The 25,190-nt window shown below is 46.4% G+C and overlaps 1 protein-coding gene and 2 long non-coding RNA genes across 8 annotated transcripts; 2 read left to right on the plus strand and 1 right to left on the minus strand.

The window, feature by feature from the left end:
- Window positions 1-691: 691 nt before the first annotated feature.
- On the plus strand, window positions 692-24,587 carry LOC127924124 (calcium uniporter regulatory subunit MCUb, mitochondrial-like). Its single transcript, XM_052508562.1, has 9 exons — window positions 692-936; window positions 6,363-6,432; window positions 10,333-10,503; window positions 13,442-13,546; window positions 18,742-18,896; window positions 20,553-20,659; window positions 22,603-22,699; window positions 22,952-23,068; window positions 24,256-24,587. The coding sequence occupies exons 1-9, from the start codon at window positions 832-834 to the stop codon at window positions 24,331-24,333; spliced, it is 1,005 nt and encodes a 334-aa protein (XP_052364522.1). The 5' UTR covers window positions 692-831; the 3' UTR covers window positions 24,334-24,587.
- On the minus strand, window positions 7,135-8,963 carry LOC127924126 (uncharacterized). 5 transcript variants are annotated; one of them, XR_008116844.1, is made up of 4 exons: window positions 8,243-8,963; window positions 8,048-8,203; window positions 7,277-7,315; window positions 7,135-7,198 (listed from the first exon to the last, which is right to left on the minus strand). It is a non-coding gene; the product is annotated as an uncharacterized LOC127924126 (long non-coding RNA). The 5 variants fall into 5 exon arrangements; XR_008116843.1 differs by lacking the exon at window positions 7,277-7,315 and adding an exon at window positions 7,316-7,354; XR_008116845.1 differs by lacking the exon at window positions 7,277-7,315 and adding an exon at window positions 7,355-7,393 and having other exon boundaries at window positions 7,153-7,198.
- Window positions 13,578-15,947, plus strand: LOC127924125 (uncharacterized). 2 transcript variants are annotated; one of them, XR_008116842.1, is made up of 4 exons: window positions 13,578-14,827; window positions 14,980-15,055; window positions 15,102-15,178; window positions 15,225-15,947. It is a non-coding gene; the product is annotated as an uncharacterized LOC127924125 (long non-coding RNA). The 2 variants fall into 2 exon arrangements; XR_008116841.1 differs by having other exon boundaries at window positions 14,980-15,178.
- Window positions 24,588-25,190: the final 603 nt, after the last annotated feature.

Here is a 25,190-nt window from a genome sequence, read left to right on the forward strand (position 1 = left end):
TTGTATTATAGAAACACCATGTATCGATCAGTTTGTATTATAGAAACACCATGTATCGATCAGTTTGTATTATAGAAACACCATGTATCGATCAGTTTGTATTATAGAAACGCCATGTATCGATCAGTTTGTATTATAGAAACGCCATGTATCGATCAGTTTGTATTATAGAAACACCATGTATTGATCAGTTTGTATTATAGAAACACCATGTATCGATCAGTTTGTATTATAGAAACACCATGTATCGATCAGTTTGTATTATAGAAACGCCATGTATCGATCAGTTTGTATTATTTAAACGCCATGTATCGATCAGTTTGTATTAAAGAAACGCCATGTATCGATCACTGTCACTTTTCTGAAATCTCAGCGCTATTTTAAAATATAAAGTTTAAAGAGTTTTCAGGTATTTCATTAAAGTTTCCAGCTAATATTAGCATTTTGTATACTTGTTTTGCAGCTCATTAAGTTTATCAGCAAGATCTGAAAAGAAAATCGTGTTTGAGGTGTGAAAATTGTAACCATACACATTGCATCTAACAAAACCAGCATTCTCTAGTTTAGAAATCAATATAACCCACCTCCCATATTTGGAAGCGCAAAATCATTATCTACGTTCTGATTTATTGATTAACTTATCCAACGTCACGTTCTACAGTAAACATTCCACCAATGAGAAGATCTGATTTGAGACGGGAGGGAGAGGTGCGCCCTCCCTCCCGTCTCAACAGCGATGGAAGTTTTTTTTATTTTTTAAGTTCCGTATAAACATAACCGGTTCGGTTTAATCGCGTTCGTTCGTTTTTACTTTGTCTCGTGTTTTTGACCATGATTTGGTTCGCTAGAGTTGCCAAACTTCACTACGGAGTTCTCCGCTGCTCGCTCTCCTCTGCCTCTGGAAAAAGTTCCAGCGCGATTCAAGTTCCCTACTTGGTGAGTGCTTATCAATAGGTTTATATCTTGCATGTTATACATAAATGCATACGGAATTATTATATATTATTGTTATACAGTTGACCTAGTATTCATAACCAAAGCTCTCTCTTTCTCCACTCCCCATTTCCGCAGTCTTTTTTGAGAATCAGGTCGAATTAAATGTTAGCCCCATACCGTATACACAGAGTCAGCCCTGAACAAAGAGAGCTGGAGCATGGGGATAAAAACCTGTTTTAACATGTTTGTCTCAGAAGGTCAGACACTCCCTTCTCTCTCTTATTGATGAGAACGCGCGTCAAGTGTGCACGGTGAAGCCTGGGTGTGTAGGACGGCGGTGAATCATTTGTATGGAAGTGGAGCAGTCTTGGAAAATCACTGACAAAATGGACTCAAAACTGGCACGAAAATAGTCAACTTCAGCTCAAGAGGAAATATGATCTATTTGACTGCTTTCAGGAAGCAGATAGTGGCGACACCCATAAACAAGGCCAGGACACAGAAAGTTAGGGCAGGGTTGCGGGTTAGCCGGTAATAGCAGGCTTTTTGGCCATTAATAAAAGCATTGAAAAGCAGTGTCAATTCTCCAGGAGAAAATGTTTATTCCATTGTGAACTCGTGCTTTTGTTTTACGGAAATACATTTGACAGGTCGGGCTTGTCGTTCACTGGGTTAATCTGCATAATTTAGTGGAATTAAATTGGCACGTATTCCTTATGTATCAAACAGTATACGAGAGGAACATCTGTCAAACAGTGCTTTTATAAACCCAATCATTATGCAACAATTGTAAACGCAATCTTGTTAAAAAATATATAAAAAATATATATATATATATATTGCAACTGCGACCTGGCCAAGATAAAGCATAGCAGTGTGAACAGACATATATATATATATATATATATATATATATATTTTACCATGATTTAAAAATAGCTACTATTTTTATTTCTCAACTGGTAGTTGAAGCTTCCCAGGCTGCATATGTGTGTCACCCACCACTTTGCAATGGCCTGGAGGCAGTGTGAAAACATACAGCTAATTAATAATGTAGCCTAGTGGTTAGAGCGTTGGACTAGTAACCGGAAGGTTGCAAGTTCAAACCCCTGAGCTGACAAGGTACTAATCTGTCGTTCTGCCCCTGAACAGGCAGTTAACCCACTGTTCCGAGGCCGTCATTGACAATAAGAATTTAAGGAGACGGGTCACAGAGCAGTAAGGAGACCGGTCACAGCGCAGTAAGGAGACAGGTCACAGAGCAGTAAGGAGACAGGTCACAGAGCAGTAAGGAGACAGGTCACAGCGCAGTAAGGAGACTGGTCACAGTGCAGTAAGGAGACAGGTCACAGAGCAGTAAGGAGACAGGTCACAGAGCAGTAAGGAGACAGGTCACAGAGCAGTAAGGAGACAGGCTAGTTGAGAACGAGTTCTGATTTGCAACTGCAACCTGGCCAAGATAAAGCATAGCAGTGTGAACAGACAACACAGAGTTACACATGGAGTAAACAATGAACAAGTCAATAACACAGTAGAAAAAAAGGGGAGTCTATATACATTGTGTGCAAAAGGCATGAGGAGGTAGGCGAATAATTACAATTTTGCAGATTAACACTGGAGTGATAAATGATCAGATGGTCATGTACAGGTAGAGATATTGGTGTGCAAAAGAGCAGAAAAGTAAATAAATGAAAACAGTATGGGGATGAGGTAGGTAAAAATGGGTGGGCTATTTACCGATAGACTATGTACAGCTGCAGCGATCGGTTAGCTGCTCAGATAGCAGATGTTTGAAGTTGGTGAGGGAGATAAAAGTCTCCAACTTCAGCGATTTTTGCAATTCGTTCCAGTCACAGGCAGCAGAGAACTGGAATGAAAGGCGGCCAAATGAGGTGTTGGCTTTAGGGATGATCAGTGAGATACACCTGCTGGAGCGCGTGTTAGGGGTGGGTGTTGCCATCGTGACCAGTGAACTGAGATAAGGCGGGTCTTTACCTAGCATGGACTTGTAGATGACCTGGAGCCAGTGGGTCTGGCGACGAATATGTAGCGAGGGCCAGCCGACTAGAGCATACAGGTCGCAGTGGTGGGTGGTATAAGGTGCTTTAGTGACAAAACGGATGGCACTGTGATAAACTGCATCCAGTTTGCTGAGTAGAGTGTTGGAAGCTATTTTGTAGATGACATCGCCAAAGTCGAGGATCGGTAGGATAGTCAGTTTTACTAGGGTAAGTTTGGCGGCGTGAGTGAAGGAGGCTTTGTTGCGGAATAGAAAGCCTACTCTTGATTTGAATTTCGATTGGAGATGTTTGATATGAGTCTGGAAGGAGAGTTTACAGTCTTGCCAGACACCTAGGTACTTATAGATGTCCACATATTCAAGGTCAGAACCATCCAGGGTGGTGATGCTGGTCAGGCGTGCGGGTGCAGGCAGCGAACGGTTGAAAAGCATGCATTTGGTTTTACTAGCGTTTTAAGAGCAGTTGGAGGCCACGGAAGGAGTGTTGTATGGTATTGAAGCTCGTTTGGGAGGTTAGATAGCACAGTGTCCAAGGACGCGCCGGAAGTATATAGAATGGTGTCGTCTGCGTAGAGGTGGATCAGGATCTTGCCCGCAGCAAGAGCAACATCATTGATATATACAGAGAAAAGAGTCGGCCCGAGGATTGAACCCTGTGGCACCCCCATAGAGACTGCCAGAGGACCGGACAGCATGCCCTTGACACACTGAACTCTGTCTGCAAAGTAGTTGGTGAACCAGGCAAGGCAGTCATCCGAAAAACCGAGGCTACTGAGTCTGCCGATAAGAATATGGTGATTGACAGAGTCGAAAGCCTTGGCAAGGTCAATGACGACGGCTGCACAGTACTGTCTTTTATCGATGGCGGTTATGATATCGGTTAGTACCTTTGAGCGTGGCTGAGGTGCACCTGTGACCGGCTCGGAAACCAGATTGCACAGCGGAGAAGGTACGGTGGGATTCGAGATGGTCAGTGACCTGTTTGTTGACTTGGCTTTCGAAGACCTTAGATAGGCAGGACAGGATGGATATAGGTCTGTAACAGTAGAGGGTCCAGATTGTCAAGCCCAGCTGATTTGTACGGGTCCAGGTTTTGCAGCTCTTTCAGAACATCTGCTATCTGGATTTGGGTAAAGGAGAACCTGGAGAGGCTTGGGCGAGTAGCGGGGGGCGGAGCTGTTGGCCGAGGTTGGAGTAGCCAGGCGGAAGGCATGGCCAGCCATTGAGAAATGCTTGTTGAAGTTTTCGATAATCATGGATTTATCGGTGGAGACCGTGTTACCTAGCCTCAGTGCTGTGGGCAGCTGGGAGGAGGTGCTCTTGTTCTCCATGGACATCACAGTGTCCCATAACTTTCTGGAGTTGGAGCTACAGGATGCAAATTTCTGCCTGAAGAAGCTTGCCTTAGCTTTCCTTACTGACTGCGTGTATTGGTTCCTGACTTCCCTGAACAGTTGCATATCACGGGGGCTATTCGATGCTATTGCAGTCCGCCACAGGATGTTTTTGTGCTGGTCGAGGGCAGTCAGGTCTGGATGGAACCAAGGGCTAAATCTGTTCTTAGTTCTGCATTTTTTTGAACGGAGCATGCTTATATAAAATGGTGAGGAAGTTACTTTTAAAGAATGACCAGGCATCCTCAACTGACGGGATGAGGACAATGTCCTTCCAGGATACCCGGGCCAGGTCGATAAGACAGGCCTGCTCACAGAAGTGTTTTAGGGAGTGTTTGACAGTGATGAGGGGTGGTCGTTTGACTGCGGCTCCGTAGCGGATACAGGCAATGAGGCAGTGATCGCTGAGATCCTGGTTGAAGACAGCGGAGGTGTATTTGGAGGGCCAGTTGGTCAGGATGACGTCTGTGAGGGTGCCCTTGTTTACAGATTTAGGGTTGTACCTGATGGGTTCCTTGATGATTTGTGTGAGATTGAGGGCATCTAGCTTAGATTGTAGGACTGCCGGGGTGTTAAGCATATCCCAGTTTAGGTCACCTAACAGAACAAGCTCTGAAGCTAGCTGGGTGCTGAGGGGGGTCGGTAGCAGGCGGCAAAAGTGAGAGACTTATTTTTGGAGAGAGTAATTTTCAAAATTAGTAGTTCGAACTGTTTGGGTATGGACCTGGAAAGTATGACATTACTTTGCAGGCTATCTCTGCAGTAGACTGCAACTCCTCCCCCTTTGGCAGTTCTATCTTGACGGAAGATGTTATAGTTGGGTATGGAAATCTCTGAATTTTTGGTGGCTTTCCTGAGCCAGGATTCAGACACGGCAAGGACATCAGGGTTAGCAGAGTGTGCTAAAGCAGTGAGTAAAACAAATTTAGGGAGGAGGCTTCTGATGTTGACATGCATGAAACCAAGGCTTTTTCGATCACAGAAGTCAACAAATGAGGGTGCCTGGGGACATGCAGGGCCTGGGTTTACCTCCACATCACCCGCGGAACAGAGAAGGAGTAGTATGAGGGTGCGGCTAAAGGCTATCAAAACTGGGAGGGAAGGAAGGAGGAGAATGCTGCTGAGGGCTACTGATTGTATCCATGTGTGTCTCGAGTTGGATCAAATCTCTTGCTCTCTGTCTCTCTGCATCTCTGTCTCTCTCTCTGTCTGTCTCTCTCTCTGTCTGTCTCTCTCTCTGTGCCTCTCTTTCTCTGTGTGTGTGTCTCTCTGTGTCTCTGTCTCTGTGTGTCTGTCTCTCTCTGTGTGTCTGTCTCTCTGTGTGTGTGTGTCTCTCTCTCTCTCTGTATCTCTCTCTCTGTGTGTCTCACTCTCTCTCTCTGTGTGTCTCACTCTCTCTCTGTGTGTCTCACTCTCTCTGTGTCCTCACTCACTCACTCACTCTCTGTCTGTCTGTCTGTCTGTCTGTCTGTCTGTCGCTCTCTCTCTCTGTCACTCTCTCTGTCTCTGTCGCTCTCTCTCTCTGTCTCTGTCGCTCTCTCTCTCTTTCTCTGTTTGTGTGTGTTGGATGTAACATAAGGAGATGTTGTCTCTCTGCTGACTGCAATCACAACCATAATAATTGGGGCAAGAGAATAAAAACTCCAAATCTCTCACTCTCTCTCTCTGTGTCTCTGTCTCTCTCTCTCTCCTTCCCTAGCTGTGCTGGCTGAACAGTATTGTTGGTATCCTAGTGACAGGTTGGCAGTGTGTTGGTATCCTAGTGACAGGTTGGCAGTGTGTTGGTATCCTAGTGACAGGTTGGCAGTGTGTTGGTATCCTAGTAACAGGTTGTCAGTGTGTTGGTATCCTAGTGACAGGTTGGCAGTGTGTTGGTATCCTAGTGACAGGTTGGCAGTGTGTTGGTATCCTAGTGACAGGTTGGCAGTGTGTTGGTATCCTAGTAACAGGTTGTCAGTGTGTCGGTATCCTAGTGACAGGTTGGTAAATGTTTCTCTCTCTCTCTCCTCCAGTCCAGACTGTGGTGTAGATATGGGGCACCAGGACCAGTTCACTACTACAGCACCCTACCACCTGCCACAGGTAACACACAAACACACTGTTTTAAAAGTCTCTGAAATGGTTTTGTTACTAGCCTACCTGTTTCATTTGGATCTACAAGACTTTTTGAAATCCATCGCGGAGCCTCTCACATTAGATGACTGTCTTTCCTGTAGTTTTTAGTGTTGCCACACTAAACATTCTGGATGGGGTTGGCACACAGTAGAAGATTCTTCACTTTGGTCGTGAGGATTCTCCATGCCGCCACGCGGTCTCACAAAAAAACTATGATGTGATGTTTAGATTTGTTAGCGTGGCTATAAACGAGTTGTGGCACAAACCAACCTCCATAAAAGTTCAAAAGTCAGATGTTCTTGACATACAGAGTTGAAATTTCCAGTCCAACGTTTTGTTGAATAACTTCAGAGCTGTAACGAATTTGACACTTTAGCTTTTGGCTAAAGGCAGTCATCACTCCTGTTCCAGGGGACTTCTGGGTAATGCTCAACATATGTCATCATCCTCATAAAAAAATAAATAAAAAAAATATGCCATTTAGCAGACGCTTTTATCCAAAGCGACTTACAGTCATGTGTGCATACATTCTACGTATGGGTGGTCCCGGGAATCAAACCCACTACCCTGGCGTTACAAGCGCCATGCTCTACCAACTGTGCTACAGAAGGACCATACTGGCTTCTTCCCTGACCAGCTCTCATTGGCTGATCACCGTTCTCAGAACTTGGAGGATATCAGGAGGATATCAGACCTGAAGAACAGTCCTCCCAGGGAGAGGAGGATATCAGACCTGAAGAACAGTCCTCCCAGGGAGAGGAGGATATCGGACCTGAAGAACAGTCCTCCCAGGGAGAGGAGGGTATCAGACCTGAAGAACAGTCCTCTCAGGGAGAGGAGGATATCAGACCTGAAGAACAGTCCTCTCAGGGAGAGGAGGATATCAGACCTGAAGAACAGTCCTCTCAGGGAGAGGAGGATATCAGACCTGAAGAACAGTCCTCTCAGGGAGAGGATATCAGACCTGAAGAACAGTCCTCTCAGGGAGAGGAGGATATCAGACCTGAAGAACAGTCCTCTCAGGGAGAGGAGGATATCAGACCTGAAGAACAGTCCTCCCAGGGAGAGGAGGATATCAGACCTGAAGAACAGTCCTCCCAGGGAGAGGAGGATATCAGACCTGAAGAACTGTCCTCCCAGGGAGAGGAGGATATCAGACCTGAAGAACAGTCCTCTCAGGGAGAGGAGGATATCGGACCTGAAGAACTGTCCTCTCAGGGAGAGGAGGATATCAGACCTGAAGAACAGTCCTCTCAGGGAGAGGAGGATATCGGACCTGAAGAACAGTCCTCTCAGGGAGAGGATATCAGACCTGAAGAACAGTCCTCCCAGGGAGAGGAGGATATCAGACCTGAAGAACAGTCCTCTCAGGGAGAGGAGGATATCAGACCTGAAGAACTGTCCTCCCAGGGAGAGGAGGATATCAGACCTGAAGAACAGTCCTCCTAGGGAGAGGATATCAGACCTGAAGAACAGTCCTCTCAGGGAGAGGAGGATATCAGACCTGAAGAACAGTCCTCCCAGGGAGAGGAGGATATCAGACCTGAAGAACAGTCCTCCCAGGGAGAGGAGGGTATCAGACCTGAATAACAGTCCTCCCAGGGAGAGGAGGATATCAGACCTGAAGAACAGTCCTCCCAGGGAGAGGAGGATATCAGACCTGAAGAACAGTCCTCCCAGGGAGAGGAGGATATCAGACCTGAAGAACAGTCCTCCCAGGGAGAGGAGGATATCAGACCTGAAGAACAGTCCTCTCGGGGAGAGGAGGATATCAGACCTGAAGAACAGTCCTCCCAGGGAGAGGAGGATATCAGACCTGAAGAACAGTCCTCTCAGGGAGAGGAGGATATCAGACCTGAAGAACAGTCCTCCCAGGGAGAGGAGGATATCGGACCTGAAGAACTGTCCTCTCAGGGAGAGGAGGATATCAGACCTGAAGAACAGTCCTCCCAGGGAGAGGAGGATATCAGACCTGAAGAACTGTCCTCTCAGGGAGAGGAGGATATCAGACCTGAAGAACAGTCCTCCCAGGGAGAGGAGGATATCAGACCTGAAGAACTGTCCTCTCAGGGAGAGGAGGATATCTGACCTGAAGAACAGTCCTCCCAGGGAGACTTGCAGCAAGATGAAAACAAACAGGAAGTCCTCTCAGTATAATATTCCATTTTATTTGTAACGACGAGCCAGACAAAATATAACGGGCCTATTTATAGAATGATTATGAATTTGGAGGACAGAAATGATTACATTGTAAAACACTAGACATCTTACTAAAGGCTTCAGTCATACAAAAGTTAGACTTAAATCCAAACAGGTTCTCTAGCAGATTATTACGAATGTCTCCCCCCATGTTCAAGAATGGCCTTTTTTCTTTTTATTCAGATTACAACCTCTCACTTTAGGTTATTTCAAAATGGAATCTCAAAAATATCGCTATTTTTAAAACCAGTATTAGAAAATGTGTTGAAACTTCAGTTCAACCAGAAAAGACAACCAATATTATTATTATTATTATTATTATTATGGTTCAAGTCAAATATACAGATTGATAAAAATATATATATTTTGGGGAAAAAATGCTTAAATGGTATAATCTTTGTAAATTACATCATAAATAGGACTGGTGGCGTTACGCTAACAAAAATATATGGACATGTAGCAGCACTACCTCACCAATGGAAGAGGCAAGGCGAACGGGGGGGAAGTAAGGAACAGATCCAATTGGTTAAAGAAAATTGTGATGAATAAAAAAAGGACCCCAAAATTGACATTTTTGTGCATAATATTTGCATAATAGTTGGGAAGAGATGTTCGATGTCCCGATTCCACGACACCGATTAACCCATTATGTAAAATGTAAATGTAGCGGTTAACGAGCTGATACCCAAAATGACGCCGGATTACAAAATTAGAATTGTTCAATTTAAATATTACAACATTCTTGCAACCAATAGAATGTTTATATATATATATATATATATATACATTTACATTTAAGTCATTTAGCAGACGCTCTTATCCAGAGCGACTTACAAATTGGTGCATTCACCTTATGACATCCAGTGGAACAGCCACTTTACAATAGTGCATCTAAATCTTAAGGGGGGTGAGAAGGATTACTTATCCTATCCTAGGTATTCCTTAAAGAGGTATATACATATACATATACACAGCGCATTTGAAAGTATTCCGAAGCGTTCACTCTTTCCACATGTTGTTACGTTAGAGCCTTACTCTAAAATGGTTATTCATTTTTCAATTTAAAATGTCAAAGCGTCTGTAAATACTTATGTAAATGTTCTTATGTTCTTATGAAAACCCAGTCCTGTGAAATCCATAGATTAGATTAGGGCCGACTCAATTTATTTCAGTCAATTGATTTCCTTATATGAACTGTAACTCCTCTCTCTCCTCCCCCTCCGTCTCTTCTCTCTCCCCCCCCCCCCCTCTCTCTCCTCCCCTCCGTCTCTTCTCTCTCCACCCCCCCTCTCTCTCCTCCCCCTCCGTCTCCTCTCTCTCCACCCCCTCCCTTCTCTCCCCTCCGTCTCCTCTCTCTCCACCCCCCCTCTCTCTCCTCCCCTCCGTCTCTTCTCTCTCCACCCCCCTCTCTCTCCTCCCCTCCGTCTCCTCTCTCTCCACCCCCCTTCTCTCCCCTCCGTCTCCTCTCTCTCCACCCCCCCTTCTCTCTCCTCCCCCTCCGTCTCCTCTCTCTCCACCCCCTCTTCTCTCTCCTCCCCTCCGTCTCCTCTCTCTCCACCCCCTCTTCTCTCTCCTCCCCCTCCCCTCCTCCTCTCTCTCCTCCCCATCCGTCTCCTCTCTCTCCACCCCCTTCTCTCCCCCAATCTCCGCTCTCCGTCTCCTCTCCAGATATATCTGTACAGTATAAGTATGGACGACCAGTGTTGTCTCTCCCCCTGCCCTCCCGCAGTGAGTTGTGTCAGTTCAGTCTGCGTCCCATGTTGATGACAGTAACAGACTTCCTGTCAGACATACAGAGAGAGGACCCTGGAGTAGCTATCGCAGCTGTACTGAGCACAGGTAGGTGAACACACATACATAAACACACACACACCTCTGCAGGATTCAAGACTGCGTTAGCCTGCTGAGCTAAAGCCGAGGCATTAGGTCCAGGAACTAACAGAAGTCTTCAGGTCTCAGGCAATGGATTCACAACCATCGTGTAAAAATATCAACATCTCTACTAACCTATTCTGACAGTACAACATCTCTACTAACCTATTCTGACAGTACAACATCTCTACTAACCTATTCTGACAGTACAACATCTCTACTAACCTATTCTGACAGTACAACATCTCTACTAACCTATTCTGACAGTACAACATCTCTACTAACCTATTCTGACAGTACAACATCTCTACTAACCTATTCTGACAGTACAACATCTCTACTAACCTATTCTGACAGTACAACATCTCTACTAACCTATTCTGACAGTACAACATCTCCACTATAACCTATTCTGACAGTACAACATCTCCACTATAACCTATTCTGACAGTACAACATCTCTACTAACCTATTCTGACAGTACAACATCTCTACTATAACCTATTCTGACAGTACAACATCTCTACTAACCTATTCTGACAGTACAACATCTCTACTATAACCTATTCTGACAGTACAACATCTCCACTATAACCTATTCTGACAGTACAACATCTCTACTATAACCTATTCTAACAGTACAACATCTCTACTATAACCTATTCTGACAGTACAACATCTCCACTATAACCTATTCTGATAGTACAACATCTCTACTATAACCTATTCTGACAGTACAACATCTCTACTATAACCTATTCTGACAGTACAACATCTCTACTATAACCTATTCTGACAGTACAACATCTCTACTATAACCTATTCTGACAGTACAACATCTCCACTATAACCTATTCTGATAGTACAACATCTCTACTATAACCTATTCTGACAGTACAACATCTCTACTAACCTATTCTGACAGTACAACATCTCTACTAACCTATTCTGACAGTACAACATCTCCACTATAACCTATTCTGACAGTACAACATCTCCACTATAACCTATTCTGACAGTACAACATCTCCACTATAACCTATTCTGACAGTACAACATCTCTACTAACCTATTCTGACAGTACAACATCTCTACTATAACCTATTCTGACAGTACAACATCTCTACTATAACCTATTCTGACAGTACAACATCTCTACTATAACCTATTCTGACAGTACAACATCTCTACTATAACCTATTCTGACAGTACAACATCTCCACTAACCTATTCTGACAGTACAACATCTCTACTATAACCTATTCTGACAGTACAACATCTCCACTATAACCTATTCTGACAGTACAACATCTCCACTATAACCTATTCTGACAGTACAACATCTCTACTAACCTATTCTGACAGTACAACATCTCCACTATAACCTATTCTGACAGTACAACATCTCCACTAACCTATTCTGACAGTACAACATCTCCACTAACCTATTCTGACAGTACAACATCTCCACTATAACCTATTCTGACAGTACAACATCTCCACTATAACCTATTCTGACAGTACAACATCTCTACTAACCTATTCTGACAGTACAACATCTCCACTATAACCTATTCTGACAGTACAACATCTCTACTATAACCTATTCTGACAGTACAACATCTCTACTAACCTATTCTGACAGTACAACATCTCTACTATAACCTATTCTGACAGTACAACATCTCCACTATAACCTATTCTGACAGTACAACATCTCTACTATAACCTATTCTGACAGTACAACATCTCTACTAACCTATTCTGACAGTACAACATCTCCACTATAACCTATTCTGACAGTACAACATCTCTACTAACCTATTCTGACAGTACAACATCCCTTTGTCTTCTCTCCCTCCCCTCCTCCTCCCCTCTCACTCCTCCCCTCCTCCTCTCTCTCCCCTCCTCCCCTCCCTCCCCTCATCTTCCTCCTGCTCCTCTCCCTCCCCTCCTCCTCCCCTCCCACTCCTCCCCTCCTCCTCTCTCTCCCCTCCTCCCCTCCCTCCCTCATCTTCCTCCTGCTCCTCTCCCTCCCCTCCTCCTCCCTCCCTCCCTCCCCTCATCCTCTCTCTCCCCTCCTCCCCTCCCTCCCCTCATCTTCCTCCTGCTCCTCTCCCTCCCCTCCTCCTCCCCTCCCACTCCTCCCCTCCTCCTCTCTCTCTCCCCTCCCTCCCCTCATCTTCCTCCTGCTCCTCTCCCTCCCCTCCCACTCCTCCCCTCCTCCCCTCCCTCCCCTCCCTCCCCTCATCTTCCTCCTGCTCCTCTCCCTCCCCTCCTCCTCCCCTCCCACTCCTCCCCTCCTCCTCTCTCTCCCCTCCTCCCCTCATCTTCCTCCTGCTCCTCTCCCTCCCCTCCTCCTCCCCTCCCACTCCTCCCCTCCTCCTCTCTCTCCCCTCCTCCCCTCCCACTCCTCCCCTCCTCCTCTCTCTCCCCTCCTCCCCTCCTTCCCCTCATCTTGCTCCTCTCCCTCCCCTCCTCCTCCCCTCCCACTCCTCCCGTCCTCCTCTCTCTCCCCTCCTCCCCTCCCTCCCCTCATCTCCCTCCCCTCCTCCTCCCCTCCACTCCTCCCCTCCTCCTATCTCTCCCCTCCTCCCCTCCCTCCCTTCATCTTCCTCCTCCCCTCCCACTCCTCCCCCCTCTCACTCCTCCCCTCCTCCTCTCTCTCCCCTCCTCCCCTCCCTCCCCTCATCTTCCTCCTGCTCCTCTCGCTCCCCTCCTCCTCCCCTCCCACTCCTCCCCTCCTCCTCTCTCTCCCCTCCTCCCCTCCCTCCCCTCATCTTCCTCCTGCTCCTCTCCCTCCCCTCCTCCTCCCCTCCCACTCCTCCCCTCCTCCTCTTTCTCCCCTCGTCCCCTCCCTCCCCTCATCTTCCTCCTGCTCCTCTCGCTCCCCTCCTCCTCTCAGATGGACAGAGGGTTTGCTCTAGCACCTCTATAGACACAGTTCTCAATCAGGACTTCCAGATCCTCATCAACAGCACCATCTACAGGATACACTCCCCGGGCAGAGGTACCGAACTCTGTGTGTGTGGTGTGTGTATGTGTGGTGTGTGTGTGTGTGGTGTGGTGTGTGTGGTGTGGTGTGTGTGTATATGTGGTGTGGTGTGTGTATGTGGTGTGTGTGTGGTGTGGTGTGTGTGTGTGTGTGGTGTGGTGTGTGTATATGTGGTGTGGTGTGGTGTGTGTGTGGTGTGGTGTGTGTGTGTGTGTGTGGTGTGGTGTGGGGTTTGTGTGGTGTGGGGTTTGTGTGGTGTAGTGTGTGGTGTTGTGTGGTGTGTATATGTGTTTTAAGTAATAGTTTGCTTTTAAAATATGCAAATCGCTGCTTTTACAATATTATTTAATTGGAATTGTAAAAATATAATTTCTTAGCACAAATAAATAAATAAATAATAAATAAAATCTCTCCTATGTTTCGTCACGCTCTTCCTGTTTCTGCTCTGGACTCTCTTGACCAATCAACATGATGCAAATGTACATGACAGAGGTTAACAGGGACAGACTGCTGTAGTTTGGGGTTAACAGGGACAGGGACAGACTGCTGTAGTTTGGGGTTAACAGGGACAGTCTGCTGTAGTTTGGGGTTAACAGGGACAGGGACAGACTGCTGTAGTTTGGGGTTAACAGGGACAGGGACAGACTGCTGTAGTTTGGGGTTAACAGGGACAGCCTGCTGTACTTTGGGGTTAACAGGGACAGACTGCTGTAGTTTGGGGTTAACAGGGACAGGGACAGACTGCTGTAGTTTGGGGTTAACAGGGACAGACTGCTGTAGTTTGGGGTTAACAGGGACAGGGACAGACTGCTGTAGTTTGGGGTTAACAGGGACAGTCTGCTGTAGTTTGGGGTTAACAGGGACAGGGACAGACTGCTGTAGTTTGGGGTTAACAGGGACAGGGACAGTCTGCTGTAGTTTGGGGTTAACAGGGACAGACTGCTGTAGTTTGGGGTTAACAGGGACAGGGACAGACTGCTGTAGTTTGGGGTTAACAGGGACAGCCTGCTGTACTTTGGGGTTAACAGGGACAGGGACAGACTGCTGTAGTTTAGGGTTAACAAGGACATACTGCTGTAGTTTGGGGTTAACAGGGACAGACTGCTGTAGTTTGGGGTTAACAGGGACAGACTGCTGTAGTTTGGGGTTAACAGGGACAGACTGCCGTAGTTTGGGGTTAACAGGGACAGACTGCTGTAGTTTGGGGTTAACAGGGACAGACTGCTGTAGTTTGGGGTTAACAGGGACAGACTGCTGTAGTTTGGGGTTAACAGGGACAGACTGCCGTAGTTTGGGGTTAACAGTGACAGTCTGCTGTAGTTTAGGGTTAACAGGGACAGACTGCCGTAGTTTGGGGTTAACAGGGACAGACTGCCGTAGTTTGGGGTTAACAGGGACAGAGGTTAACAGGGACAGACTGCTGTAGTTTGGGGTTAACAGGGACAGAGGTTAACAGGGACAGACTGCCGTAGTTTGGGGTTAACAGGGACAGACTGCCGTAGTTTGGGGTTAACAGGGACAGAGGTTAACAGGGACAGACTGCTGTAGTTTGGGGTTAACAGGGACAGAGGTTAACAGGGACAGACTGCTGTAGTTTGGGGGTTAACAAGGACAGACTGCTGTAGTTTGGGGTTAACAGGGACAGAGGTTAACAGGGACAGACTGCTGTAGGTTGGGGTTAACAGGGACAGAGGTTAACAGGGACAGACTGCTGTAGTTTGGGGGTTAACAAGGACAGACTGCTGTAGTTTGGGGTTAACAGGGACAGAGGTTAACAGGGACAGACTGCTGTAGGTTGGGGTTAACAGGGACAGACTGCTGTAGTTTGGGGTTAACAGGGACAGAGGTTAACAGGGACAGACTGCTGTAGTTTGGGGGTTAACAAGGACAGAGGTAAACAGTGGACAGATTGTCGTTTGTTGCTAACAGCAACAGTGAAACAGAACACTGATTTTTGCTGATTCTGTTTTCTGATGAGTGTTTTGAGGTTCGTTCCTCCTTGTTCCTTGTCAATCATTGGCTCATTGATGAAATTAGCATTACGACAATATCTTTAATTAAATAATTCAAAAACCTTTTATTAATTGTAATTGCAGACAGAATTTGACAATCAGGAAGATAACGCATCAGAGTAAGTTCTGCATCAAAGGTCCCTTAGTTATTTTATTAGACCCTGAATCCGGCCCTCGCGACGTCACTGCCCACGTCATTATATTTCTGAGCGTTCTGAGCCCTCTCCTGTACTCCCTGTTCACCCACGACTGCATGGCCACGCACGCCTCCAACTCAATCATCAAGTTTGCGGACGACACAACAGTGGTAGGCTTGATTACCAACAACGACGAGACGGCCTACAGGGAGGAGGTGAGGGCCCTCGGAGTGTGGTGTCAGGAAAGTAACCTCACACTCAACGTCAACAAAACTAAGGAGATGATTGTGGACTTCAGGAAACAGCAGAGGAACACCCCTATCCACATCGATGGAACAGTAGTGGAGAGGGTAGCTAGTTTTAAGTTCCTCGGCATACACATCACAGACAAACTGAATTGGTCCACTCACACTGACAGCGTCGTGAAGAAGGCGCAGCAGCGCCTATTCAACCTCAGGAGGCTGAAGAAATTCGGCTTGTCACCAAAAGCACTCACAAACTTCTACAGATGCACAATCGAGAGCATCCTGGCGGGCTGTATCACCGCCTGGTACGGCAACTGCTCCGCCCTCAACCGTAAGGCTCTCCAGAGGGTAGTGAGGACTGCACAACGCATCACCGGGGCAAACTACCTGCCCTCCAGGACACCTACACCACCCGTTGTTACAGGAAGGCCATAAAGATCATCAAGGACATCAACCACCCGAACCACTGCCTGTTCACCCCGCTATCATCCAGAAGGCGAGGTCAGTACAGGTGCATCAAAGCTGGGACCGAGAGGCTGAAAAACAGCTTCTATCTCAAGGCCATCAGACTGTTAAACAGCCACCACTAACAGTGTGAGTGGCTGCTGCCAACACACTGTCATTGACACTGACCCAACTCCAGCCATTTTAATAATGGGAATTGATGGGAATTATGTAAATATATCACTAGCCACTTTAAACAATGCTACCTTATATAATGTTACTTACCCTACATTATTCATCTCATATGCATATGTATATACTGTACTCTACATCATCGACTGCATCCTTATGTAACACATGTATCACTAGCCACTTTAACTATGCCACTTTGTTTACTTTGTCTACACACTCATCTCATATGTATATACTGTACTCGATACCATCTACTGTATGCTGCTCTGTACCATCACTCATTCATATATCCTTATGTACATATTCCTTATCCCCTTACACTGTGTATAAGACAGTAGTTTTGGAATTGTTAGTTAGATTACTTGTTGGTTATCACTGCATTGTCGGAACTAGAAGCACAAGCATTTCGCTACACTCGCATTTAACATCTGCTAACCATGTGTATGTGACAAATAAAATTTGATTTGATTTGATTTGATTTTCATTCCTGAGACCAAAAAACACGCCTGCTCAACCCCTAAAAACTGGTGTTTTCTATCGCTGTCTAAAAGCTCAGCAGTAAATGTCCAAGTTGATTTACAGTGGAATGTCTGACTTGTGTCTTGTCTCTGACACTCCCCTGCAGAGTTCTGTCTTCACAGTCACGCATTTCTCAGATGGGGATCAGATACCGATCTTTATTAGAGGCAAAGAGACCAGAAATCAACTGTGGAACAAATACTAAACCTCTATAATGAATATATATATATATATATATATTGTTCATCTGTAGGACCCTATAAATGTAAAGAGGGAGGGGTCTTATAACCCCTCCCCTTCTAATACAACATTAGCATAATCAATTATTATAATTCATCAAGCCCCTATCATGACCCCTAGGTGAACCCTTTCAGTGTTTTTGTATTGATCTGTGTATCAGGTGGAAACTCGGTTTGGTCTCCTGTGATTGGAGGAAATAGAGATGTGGCGACTGTTCAAAGGTCAACGTTACTTACAGCAGGAGCTCATCGCACTGTTCAAAGATCAACGTTACTTACAGCAGGAGCTCATCGCACTGTTCAAAGATCAACGTTACTTACAGCAGGAGCTCATCGCACTGTTCAAAGATCAACGTTACTTACAGCAGGAGCTCATCGCACTGTTCAAAGATCAACGTTACTTACAGCAGGAGCTCATCGCACTGTTCAAAGATCAACGTTACTTACAGCAGGAGCTCATCGCACTGTTCAAAGATCAACGTTACTTACAGCAGGAGCTCATCACACTGTTCAAAGGGTCACAACGTTACTGTGGAAAGTCACAGAACCCCTTTAATGGAAGTAACCCTAGAACCAAACAAGTCACTGATAAAAATAACGTTCCCCAACTGGCCAGGAACCTTATATCCTTTCTCTCTGCTCCTCTCTCCTCCCTCACTCTGCTCCCCTCTCCCCCTCTGCTCCCCTCTCCTCCTCTCTCTGCTCCTCTTCTCCTCTCCTCCCTATGCTCCTCTCTCCTCTCTCTTCTCCTCTCCTCCCTATGCTCCTCTCTCCTCTCTCTTCTCCTCTCCTCTCTCGGCTCCCCTCTCCTCCCTCTGCTTCTCTCTCTTCCTCCTCTCTCCTCCCTCGGCTCCCCTCCTCCCTCTCCTCCCTCTGCTTCTCTCTCCTCCTCCTCTCTCCTCCCTCTGCTCCCCTCTCCTCCCTATGCTCCCCTCTCCTCCCTATGCTCCCCTCTCCTCCCTCTGCTTCTCTCCTCTCCTCCTCTCTGCTCCTCTCCTCCCTCCCTCTGCTCCTCCCTCCCTCTGCTCCTCCTCTCTCCTCCCACTGCTCCTCTCTCCTCTCCTCTCCTCCTCTCTCCTTCCTCTGCTTCTCTCTCCTCTCCTCTCTCTGGTCCTCTCTCTGCTCCTCTCCTCCCTCCCTCTGCTCCTCCTCTCCTTCTCTCTCTCTTATATTATATCCTTTCTTTCTGCTCATCCCTCCCACTGCTCCTCTCCTCTCCTCCTCCCTCTGCTTCTCTCTCTGGTCCTCTCTCCGCTCCTCTCCTCCCTCCCTCTGCTCCTCCCTCTCCTCTCTCTCTTATATTATATCCTTTCTTTCTGCTCCTCTCTCCTCCCTCCCACTGCTCCTCTGCTCCCCTCTCCTCCTCTCCTCCCTCTGCTTCTCTCTCCTCCCTCCCTCTCCTCCTCTCTCCTCCCCTATCAGAGTCTCCAGAACATTCCACCAGTATAGATGACATGAAGACCGTAGTCCACATGCTCCATTTAGCTCTCAACCTGCCAGAACACCAGCTACTGAGACAGATTCAGCTTCTCCGCAGACGGGATACACTGAAGCAGGAGCTGGGACCTTTGGAGGAGGTACTGTAGACAGACAGACAGACAGACAGACAGACAGACAGACTGGATACACTGAAGCAGGAGCTGGGACCTTGGAGGAGGTACTGTAGACAGACGGATGGACAGACGGACGGACATAGAAACTCACGTAGAAACAGACACCATTGTTGTCTATGGGCTTAATAACACGTTAGGTAATGTACGTCTGTGTGTGTGTCTATCTGTGTGCGTGTCTTTCTGTGTGCGTGTCTTTCTGTGTGCGTGTCTTTCTGTGTGCGTGTCTTTCTGTGTGCGTGTCTTTCTGTGTGCGTGTCTTTCTGTGTGTGTGTCTGTCTGTGTGTGTGTCTATCTGTGTGTGTGTCTATCTGTGTGTGTGTCTATCTCTGTGTGTGTCTATCTCTGTGTGTGTCTATCTCTGTGTGTGTCTATCTGTGTGTGTGTCTATCTGTGTGTGTGTCTATCTGTGTGTGTGTCTATCTCTGTGTGTGTGTCTATCTGTGTGTGTGTCTATCTCTGTGTGTGTGTCTATCTCTGTGTGTGTGTCTATCTGTGTGTGTGTCTATCTCTGTGTGTGTCTATCTGTGTGTGTGTCTATCTGTGTGTGTGTCTATCTGTGTGTGTGTCTATCTGTGTGTGTGTCTATCTGTGTGTGTGTCTATCTCTGTGTGTGTGTCTATCTCTGTGTGTGTGTCTATCTCTGTGTGTGTCTATCTCTGTGTGTGTGTCTATCTCTGTGTGTTTGTGTCTATCTGTGTGTGTGTCTATCTGTGTGTTTGTGTCTATCTGTGTGTTTGTGTCTATCTGTGTGTTTGTGTCTTTCTGTGTGTTTGTGTCTTTCTGTGTGTTTGTGTCTTTCTGTGTGTTTGTGTCTTTCTTTCTGTGTGTTTGTGTCTTTCTCTCTCTGTGTGTGTCTTTCTGTGTGTGTGTGTCTTTCTGTGTGTGTGTGTCTTTCTGTGTGTGTGTGTCTATCTGTGTGTGTGTCTATCTGTGTGTGTGTGTCTATCTGTGTGTGTGTGTCTATCTGTGTGTGTGTGTGTCTATCTGTGTGTGTGTGTCTATCTGTGTGTGTGTGTCTATCCGTGTGTGTGTCTATCCGTGTGTGTGTCTTTCTGTGTGTGTGTCTTTCTGTGTGTTTGTCTTTCTGTGTGTTTGTGTCTTTCTCTCTGTGTGTTTGTGTCTTTCTCTCTGTGTGTTTGTGTCTTTCTCTCTGTGTGTTTGTGTCTTTCTCTCTGTGTGTTTGTGTCTTTCTCTCTGTGTGTTTGTGTCTTTCTCTCTGTGTGTTTGTGTCTTTCTCTCTGTGTGTTTGTGTCTTTCTCTCTGTGTGTGTTTGTCTTTCTCTCTGTGTGTGTGTGTGTCTTTCTCTCTGTGTGTGTGTGTGTCTTTCTCTCTGTGTGTGTGTGTGTCTTTCTCTCTGTGTGTGTGTGTCTATCTGTGTGTGTGTGTGTGTCTATCTGTGTGTGTGTGTGTCTATCTGTGTGTGTGTGTGTGTGTGTGTCTATCTGTGTGTGTGTCTATCTGTGTCTGTGTGTGTCTATCTGTGTGTGTGTGTGTGTGTGTCTAACTGTGTGTGTGTGTCTATCTGTGTGTGTGTCTCTCTGTGTGTTTGTGTCTTTCTCTGTGTGTGTGTGTGTGTCTTTCTGTCTGTGTGTGTGTCTTTCTGTGTGTGTGTGTGTGTAGGTGCGGGCCCAAGTGGCTGGGAGGGCGGAGTCTCAGTCGATGCGTATAGAGTGGGCGGTGCTTGCCTTTCTCTCTCTACAGGGAAGCTTTCTGGGATACCTGACTTGGTGAGACACAAACACAGGGATTACAGACACACACAGGGATTACAGACACACACAGGGATTACAGACACACACAGGGATTACAGACACACAGGGATGACAGACACACAGGGATTACAGACACACAGGGATTACAGACACACAGGGATTACAGACACACAGGGATTACAGACACACACAGGGATTACAGACACACACAGGGATTACAGACACACACAGGGATTACAGACAAACACAGGGATTACAGACAAACACAGGGATTACAGACAAACACAGGGATTACAGACAAACACAGGGATGACAGACACACACAGGGATGACAGACACACACAGGGATTACAGACAAACACAGGGATTACAGACAAACACAGGGATGACAGACAAACACAGGGATGACAGACAAACACAGGGATGACAGACACACAGGGATTACAGACACACACAGGGATTACAGACACACAGGGATGACAGACACACAGGGATTACAGACACACACAGGGATTACAGACACACACAGGGATTACAGACACACACAGGGATTACAGAAAAACACAGTGATGACAGACACACACAGGGATTACAGACACACACAGGGATTACAGACACACACAGGGATTACAGACACACAGGGATTACAGACAAACACAGGGATTACAGACAAACACAGGGATGACAGACACACAGTGATGACAGACACACAGTGATGACAGACAAACAGTGATGACAGACAAACACAGCGATGACAGACAAACACAGTGATGACAGACACACACAGTGATGACAGACAAACACAGTGATGACAGACACACACAGTGATGACAGACAAACACATGGATGACAGACAAACACAGTGATGACAGACAAACACAGTGATGACAGAAAAACACAGGGATTACAGACACACAGGGATTACAGACACACACAGGGATTACAGACACACACAGGGATTACAGACACACACAGGGATTACAGACACACACAGGGATTACAGACACACACAGGGATTACAGACACACACAGGGATGACAGACACACACAGGGATTACAGACACACACAGGGATTACAGACACACACAGGGATTACAGACACACAGGGATTACATACACACAGGGATTACACACACACACACACAAACACAGGGATTACACACAAACACACAGGGATTACACACACAAACACAGGGATTACACACACAAACACAGGGATTACACACACACAAACACAGGAATTACACACACACACAGGGATTACACACACACACAGGGATTACACACACACACAGGGATTACACACACACACACACACACACACACAGGGATTACACACACACACACACACATGGATTACACACACACACACACAGGGATTACACACACACAGGGATTACACACACACACACACACACAGGGATTACACACACACACAGGGATTACACACACACATACAAACACAGGGATTACACACACACAGGGATTACACACACACAGGGATTACACACACACACAGGGATTACACACACACACAAACACAGGGATTACACACACACACACAGGGATTACACACACACACACAGGGATTACACACACACACAGGGATTACACACACACAAACACAGGGATTACACACACACACACACACACACACACACACACACACACACACACACACACACACACAGGGATTACACACACAGGGATTACACACACACACAAACACAGGGATTACACACAGGGATTACACACACACACAGGGATTACACACACACAGGGATTACACACACACACAGGGATTACGCACACACAGGGATTACACACACACACACACAGGGATTACACACACACACACACACACACACACACAGGGATTACACACACACACAGGGATTACACACACACACAGGGATTACACACACATTAATCTGTGCCGTCCCATCTGTCCCATCCAGGTTTGTGTTTGCCTGGGACGTGATGGAACCAGTCACCTACTTCATCACCTACGCTACCAGCATGGGCTTCCTGGGCTACTACATACTCACTAAACAGGCAAGACAGACAGACAGACAGGCAGCCAGACAGGCAGGCAGCCAGACAGACAGGCAGCCAGGCAGACAGGCAGCCAGGCAGGCATGCAGACAGGCAGGCATGCAGACAGGCAGACATGCAGACAGACAGACATGCAGACAGACAGACATGCAGACAGACAGACAGACGGTGTGTCTCTTCTCCTCTTGTAAAAGTTGAGTCTTAAGAGTGTGTGTGTGTTAACGGTGTGTGTGTGTGTGTGTGTGTGTGTAGGAGTTGCTCTATCCGGATGCTAAGGACCGTCAGTTTCTCCACTTCTTCCACAAGAGAGCAGCAATGGAACACTTTGACACACACAGATACAACGCACTACGAGACCAACTGGCTACGGTGAGGACACACTACCAGGCTATAGTGAGGACACACTACCAGGCTATAGTGAGGACACACACACACTACCAGGCTATAGTGAGGACACACTACCAGGCTATAGTGAGGACACACTACCAGGCTATAGTGAGGACACACACACTACCAGGCTATAGTGAGGACACACACACACTACCAGGCTATAGTGAGGACACACACACACTACCAGGCTATAGTGAGGACACACTACCAGACTATAGTGAGGACACACTACCAGGCTATAGTGAGGACACACTACCAGGCTATAGTGAGGACACACTACCAGGCTATAGTGAGGACACAGACACACTACCAAGCTATAGTGAGGACACACTACCAGGCTATAGTGAGGACACAGACACGCTACCAGGCTATAGTGAGGACACAGACACACTACCAGGCTATAGTGAGGACCCAGACACACTACCAGGCTATAGTGAGGACACAGACACACTACCAGGCTATAGTGAGGACACAGACACACTACCAGGCTATAGTGAGGACACAGACACACTACCAGGCTATAGTGAGGACACACTACCAAGGCTATAGTGAGGATACACTACCAGGCTATAGTGAGGACACACTACCAGGCTATAGTGAGGACACACTACCAGGCTATAGTGAGGACACACTACCAGGCTATAGTGAGGACACACTACCAGGCTATAGTGAGGACACACTACCAGGCTATAGTGAGGACACACTACCAAGACTATAGTGAGGACACACTACCAGGCTATAGTGAGGACACACTACCAGGCTATAGTGAGGACACACTACCAAGGCTATAGTGAGGACACACTACCAAGGCTATAGTGAGGACACACTACCAAGCTATAGTGAGGACACACTACCAAGGCTATAGTGAGGACACACTACCAGGCTATAGTGAGGACACACTACCAGGCTATAGTGAGGACACACTACCAGGCTATAGTGAGGACACACTACCAGGCTATAGTGAGGACACACTACCAGGCTATAGTGAGGACAGACATTCTTACAGCTCACTCTGTACCAAGTACTAATGGTGTGTGTGTGTGTGTGTGTGTGTGTGTGTGTGTGTGTGTGTGTGTGTGTGTGTGTGTGTGTGTGTGTGTGTGTGTGTGTGTGTGTGTGTGTGTGTGTGTGTGTGTGTGTGTGTGTGTGTGTGTGTGTGTGTGTAGGTGGAGAGTGATCTGAAACGCCTGAGGAAACCTATTCAACTACAGCTACCAGTGGACCCCATTCAGCCCAGCAACTAAACACCACACACATTATACACACACTACACAATAAACACTACACACATTCAGCCCAGCAACTAAACACCACACACATTATACACACACTATACACTACAAAAGGAGCAATATTGTAGCACCTTCATTTGTTCCGCGTAACACCAGCTCTACATTACATCTCACGTGGACTCAGAGAAATATGTCATACGCCTGGGTTCAAAGAATATCATTTCAGAGATTTACTATATGAAATAAATTCATCATTTTTATCTGTGCTTGATTGAGCTCGTCTGGATTAATGGACCAATTGAATAGTCCCAAAACCTTAAGATTTGGCCTTGTGTTTTAGTTTACTGTCCTGCTGAAAGGTGAATTCATCTCCCAGTGTCTGGTGGGAAGCAGACTGAACCAGGTTTTCCTCTAGGAAATATGAAGAGTGGTACTCTGTAATGTGTTGTATTGGAAAGCAGACTGAACCAGGTTTTTCCTGTCCTTTGCTCTATTCCATGTATTTTTATCCTGAAAAACTCCCTAGTCCTTGCTGATGGCAAGCATACCCACAACCTGATGCAGCCACCGCCATGCTTGGAAATAGAAAGAGTTTTACTCAGTGACATGTTGGATTTGCCCCAATCATGACACTTTGTATTCAGGACAAAAGTTAATTTCTTTATCACATTTATTGCCGTATTTACAGCCTTGTTGCAAACAGGATGAATGTTTTGGAATATTTTTTATTCTGTACAGACTTCCTTCTTTTCACTCTGTCATTTAGGTTAGTATTGTGGAGTAACTACATTGTTGTTGATCCATCCTCAGTTTTCTCCTGTCACAGCCATTAAACTCTGTAACTGTTTTAAAGTCACCATTGGCCTCAT

The sequence above is a fragment of the Oncorhynchus keta genome, unplaced genomic scaffold, assembly GCF_023373465.1.
Source record: "Oncorhynchus keta strain PuntledgeMale-10-30-2019 unplaced genomic scaffold, Oket_V2 Un_contig_3706_pilon_pilon, whole genome shotgun sequence".
Classification (NCBI taxonomy): domain Eukaryota; kingdom Metazoa; phylum Chordata; class Actinopteri; order Salmoniformes; family Salmonidae; genus Oncorhynchus; species Oncorhynchus keta.